At 46.4% G+C, this 5664-nt stretch overlaps 1 protein-coding gene across 1 annotated transcript in view; it reads left to right on the forward strand.

Moving 5' to 3' along the window:
* The window catches only part of Lix1l (limb and CNS expressed 1 like), a 20048-nt gene extending 19516 nt beyond the window's left edge, over window positions 1-532 (forward strand). The window contains exon 6 of the mRNA XM_026784101.1: window positions 164-532. Coding sequence (XP_026639902.1) covers window positions 164-406 — 243 coding nt within the window. The 3' untranslated portion in view covers window positions 407-532. The remainder of the gene's footprint in view (window positions 1-163) is intronic.
* The last annotated feature ends 5132 nt before the right edge of the window (window positions 533-5664 follow it).

Raw genomic sequence — 5664 nt, forward strand, 5'->3', positions numbered from 1 at the left:
ATGTGTAGGACATGTGTCTGTCTAGGGGTCCTGTGCTATGTGTAGGACATGTGTCTGTCTAGGGGTCCTGTGCTATGTGTAGCACATGTGTCTGTCTAGGGGTCCTGTGTTATGTGATGATTTTTACCTTCTCCGTGACCTCTGCATTCCTCTCCCTGACCAGGAGGTGTTGGCTCATTATTCGCACCGGGCCCTGGATGATGATATCCGCCACCAGATGGCTCTGGACTGGGTGAACAGGGAGCAGAGTGTGCCGGGGGCACTGTCTAGGGAGCTGGCCTCCACTGAGCGGGAGCTGGATGAAGCCCGGCTGGCGGGCAAGGAGCTGCGCTTCCACAAGGAGAAGAAGGACATCCTCATGCTGGCAGCTGGGCAGTTGGGCAATATGCATTCCTCCAGCTGCTAAGCACCTGCCCTCTCTGCCACGCTCATCAGGCCCCTTTTTGTATGTCTCCTTTCTAAGACGTAGGATGATTTCTGTATATACTTTCTCAATTTTATACTTTTAAATATAGATATATATGTATAAACTCTATACCTGGATTCCTGTTTGCTGAGATCCCTTTTCTAACTCCCCGTTTGGGGATGTAGCTACCTTTGGAGCATCACTGTTCCAGTTGAGAGCTTTGTTGGCTCCTGCACCTTCAGATGAAGTATAAGAGTCATTCCTGTAGCATGGTACACTTGATTAAGTGTTCATGTCTCTTTTTCTTAAAAAAGCAGCCAGCCCACCAGGTGGTGGCTCACACTTTTAATGGCAGCACTTGGGAGGCAGAGACAGGTGGATCTCTGTGAGTCTGAGGCCAGCCTGGTCTACAGAACAAGTTCCAGAACAGCCAAGGCTACACAGAGAAACCCTGTCTCAAAAAGCCAAAAACAAAAACAAAGCAATCAGACGTGAGTGTGATGACTGCAGCCCTCACCTCTGCACTCAGCAGTCTGTGAAGGAGGCCAGCCTGGACTACACAGAGAGTTCCGGGTCAGCGTGGGCTCCAGGGTGTAAGACCCTGTCTCAAACCCCTCTTGTACATATGAGACAATGGTCGGACAGGAGTATGTGCTCCACCCTCACCCATGTTTGCTTCCTCCACACTGAAACGGGGTGAGTGTCGAGCTCTGGCTCGAGGTGGAATTCTGACGATCCCCTCCTGCTCTCTTTCCTCCTTCCTTGCCTCCAAATGCTCCTTCGTTTGGGGGCTTCCCTACCTTATCCAGAAGGAACAGGCGATCTGGCTTCTTTTTGTTTTGTGAGACATCTCACTAAGTAAGTAGCCCTGGCTGGCCTGGAGCTCCTTCTGTAGACTAGGGGAGTTTCATACGTGTGGCAGTATTCCTGCCGAGGTCATGGACATGTGTCACCATGCCTGGCTTGGCTTTTATTTTGAAGTCGCTCCTGAGAAACTGCTCAAGAAGAGAATTCTAAACCCAGGTCATATGGAGCGGGAGGGGACACACACACACACACACACACACACACATGCACACGACACAGACAGCAGTCCCTAAACTCTTCTGGCCTTATCGCTACCTTCCAGCCAAGCGCTTTCTGCTGTAAGAGGAGCCTAGGGTTTCGGCTGCTTACCTTTACCATTCTGTGCCTCTTCTCTCTGCCATCATATGTGGTAAGGCTACACACACACACACACACACACACACTTCCTCTTCCCATTTCATTTTGTTTATGTAGCCCAGGCTAGCCTCAAACTCTCCTTGCAGCTGAGAATGACCTTGAACTCCTGCGCCTCCTGCGCCTCCTGCACCCACCTCCCCGGCGCTGAGATTACAATGGAGTACCACCTCACCTGCCTTAACCCTTCCTTCAATAGTTGGAAGAAGTGTTCTGCTCTTTAGAAACTGTCTCTGGTCTGTGTCGTGAGAACCATGTTCCTCTCAGGCCCACCGAGTTGTGCTGTTTACTCTTAGATTCTCATTTCCTGTGTCTTCCTCCTTTCCCTCCACATTGCCTGTGAGAACGTGAGTTGATGAAACTTGGATGAGAACGTGGTTCTTCCTAAGTGGAACCTTGAGCGCCTGCAGGAGAGGAAAGAAAACGAGGTACTTGTGTGTGCAGAGAGAGATGTCCTGAAGGCAGAGCTCGGTGCTTTCGGAGACTTTCACCGAGTAAGCTGTTTCCCTTGTTTCCGTGATCTCCGCTACACTGTATTATTGTTCACTTTCTATCATTTTAATGCTACTAAAATCTGACTTCCCATTTAACAGTTGCAATTTGTTTTTAGATTAGGAACTGGGCCTGGTGATGCAGGTCTGTAGTCCCAGTTACTCTGGAGGATAAGGCAGGAAGATCAGAAATTCAAGGTACATCCTAGCTAGAGTGAGTTCAGAGGCAACCTGGGTGGCTTAGCAAGACTGTCTCAAAAATATGAAGTAAAAACAGGGCTGGGGAATAGCTTAGCAGCAGGGTTGGATGGGCTTGTGGGGCCTGAGTTTAATTTCTGCTGCTGAAAGGGTGGTGGGGGGAGAGTGGGAGATTTGGGGGGAAGAGGGAAGGGAGTAGATTAGATCACAGCTCACTTGGCAGGAGCAAGGTGAAAAGCCGCTTTCTTTCTTTTGAAATCATCTTTGTGACAAGGACACATGGGACAACAGTACCTGTGCTTAGAAAAGGTTCCTCCATTCCTCTAGCCCCGCCTCTTTATTTCACAAAGCAGACTGGGTCAGAACAGAGGCTCCCATATTACATGGTCGGTGCACCTGTCTTAAATTGGTATCTATAACCCAGAAGTCACAAACCCGCTCACTTCTCCTGTGCACCGTTCTTTGTGTAAATGTGTTAAGGGGTATGCACTTGGGGAAGAATTGTCCTTACACCTCCTGGATTTATTTTTCTCAAAAACCCAAGACTCCAAAGAATATGAGAAAATTTGTTCTGTCCACTTTTGATGTTGAAGATTTTAGTTATCGTTTTGGTACTTTCTATGTATTTTATATGTAAAATTTTACACAATTAAAAATGGGTTTTTGTCTAGTAAGCCAGAATGACTTTTTTTTTTCTCCTGTGATAGGATCTCGTGTGGCTTCCAACTTGCTGTGTATCTAAAGCTAGCCCTGAATACTTCATCCTCCTACCTCTACTTACCAAGCAATGAGATCAGTGCCATGTGCCACTCAGCCTGATTACTGTTTTTTTCTGTTTGGTTTTTCGAGACAGGGTCTTACTGTAGAGCCATAGATGGCCTGGAACTTGCTATGTAGATCAGGATGGCTTCAAACTTGCAACAACCCTTCTGCCTCTGCAGTCAGAATCTGGAATTACAAGCATGTGTCACCTCCTGCCAGAATGACAGACAGTTATCAGAGCTCCAACATGGCCTCTTGCACCCACACATAAACTGACAAAGGCTTTGAGGCTGACATACTGCCGAGAGAAGGCAGTTGCTCTCCTCCAAATAGTCAAGGAGCCCGGATTTTTACCATGGCCCTTTCTCAAGCTCATTCTCACTATGGCTATTAAACGTTATATGTATGATTCTCAAATACATTTCTTCTATCTCAACCTTTTTTTTTTGGTTTTTCGAGACAGGGTTTCTCTGTAGCTTTGGAGCCTGTCCTGGAACTCCCTTTGTAGACCAGGCTGGCCTCAAACTCACAGAGATCCGCCTGCCTCTGCCTCCCGAGTGTTGGGATTACAGGCGTGCGCCACCACCACCCGGCTTTCTTCCATCTCAACTTGTTTGGAGCTTTTATGTCTGTTTTTCTATATACTGGCCATCACCATCCAGACATGACAGAAACATTGTGAACTCAGATATCCATGATGAAACCTGCTTCTCCACTTGCTCCTCCTTGATGTCCTACATCAATTACAGAATCGCCCTTTACCTGGTTATTTAAGAGGTCTCTCCTCAGCTCTTCCCCGTCACCATCCCGTTAGTCACTGCATACAGAGTTTGCATTCTATCTGAATTCCAATCTGGTTTGTTCGTGTTTCCTGCTTCATTCCGTCCTTCCTCACATCTGCGCTGGACCACTGCCACGGCTCCCTAACTCACCTTTGCACTCCTGCTCTTCTCCCAGCATGGCGGCTCTGCTCTTCTCCAAACTGTCTCAGCTGCCTTTGCCTGTAACAGCACTGTCCAGAGCTTTATACGTGAGCCTGAGGTGGACTGAGGTAGGAAAAAGCCAGCTATTAGACACTGATTTATTAGTGACTTGATTACAGTACTGCTTGTACTACCTATTTGCCAATCATGACTCACTTGCTACCTGAACAGAATGACCTGGATAAACAGCCCAAACAGTGGGTTGTTGCCCATAACAACCTGCTGACTGCCTGTGCACTTCTGTGAAGCCTCGCTTGCTTGCCTGCCCCGTTTGTGGTTTTAGAGTATAAAATGAGAGTACAAACTGGCCCTGGATGGAAGGCTTCCAGGAGCTATGCTGGCTTCAGTCCACTGCGGACATCTCCTCTCTCCCACTCTCACTGGGGTTCAAATGCTTATTCCATAAAGATTTAGCATTGTATTCTTCAACAAGCCCTTGGCGTCAGCTGAGATGACTTTAGTGGTAGATGGACCAACACATTAAAAACAATAACAACAAAACCCCACATTCTCAGGTATTCCAAACTGGTCTTGAGCTCTTGGTATACTGGAGGTTGACCTTGAACTTCTGAGCCTCCTGCCTCTGAGAGCTGGGGGTACAGGCATTGTGCGAGATAGGGAAAACACTTTTTTTTTCTTTTCTTTTTTTCTTTTTTAGAGACAGGGTTTCAGAGATCCACCTGCTTCTGCCTCCCGAGTGCTGGGATTAAAGGCGTGCGCCACCACCACCCAGCTTGCAAAACATTTTTTAAAAAATATTTTATTTATTTATTATGTATACAATATTCTGCCTGTGTGTATGTCTGCAGGCCAGAAGAGGGCACCAGACCCCATTACAGACGGTTGTGAGCCACCATGTGGTTGCTGGGAATTGAACTCAGGACCTTTGGAATAGCAGGCAATGCTCTTAACCTCTGAGCCATCTCTCCAGCCCTGCAAAACACTTTTTACATTATATTTTTGTGCAAATTTACTGTAGAAAATCTTGCTTTTCTATTTACAGTACTGTGATTAAATGCCCCTTTAGAGTAAATTTATGTTTTAAAATTTTAAGAAAAAAATGCCAAGCAAAAAATAATTTAGAAGCTATGGTGGGGGTTTCCACACGTTAAAAGTCATAAATAGAGGGCTAGAGGAAAGATTGCTCAGAGGTTACGAACCCTTAATGCTCTCGTAGAAGACCTGAGTTGGGTTCCTTCCACCGCACTGGGAAGTTCACAGCAGCCTGAAACGCCAGCTCTGATACCCTCTTTTGGCCTCTTCAGGCCACTGTACTCAGGTTCCACCACCACCCAGATACTAACAAGGCAGGCTAAGGTGGCTTGTGCAGAGGCACACAGATCTTTTTGGTTTCAAGGCCAGCCTAGACCACCTTGAGTTCAAGGCCAGTTAGGACTTGTGAGACTTGTCTTAAATAAATAAATCTTTAAAAAAAAAATCACGAACACTCACGATATCTGAAGAGAAATTTCTTATTTAGGATTAAACTACACAAACCTTTAGCATGGCAATATGATCGTAAGCTGCTATTTACAGATTTATTTCCCAGTCTCACAGCTTTAAGCATGCAGAATTCCTTTTCTTTCTTTTTTTTTTTTTTTTT

The sequence above is a fragment of the Microtus ochrogaster genome, chromosome 21, assembly GCF_000317375.1.
Source record: "Microtus ochrogaster isolate Prairie Vole_2 chromosome 21, MicOch1.0, whole genome shotgun sequence".
Classification (NCBI taxonomy): domain Eukaryota; kingdom Metazoa; phylum Chordata; class Mammalia; order Rodentia; family Cricetidae; genus Microtus; species Microtus ochrogaster.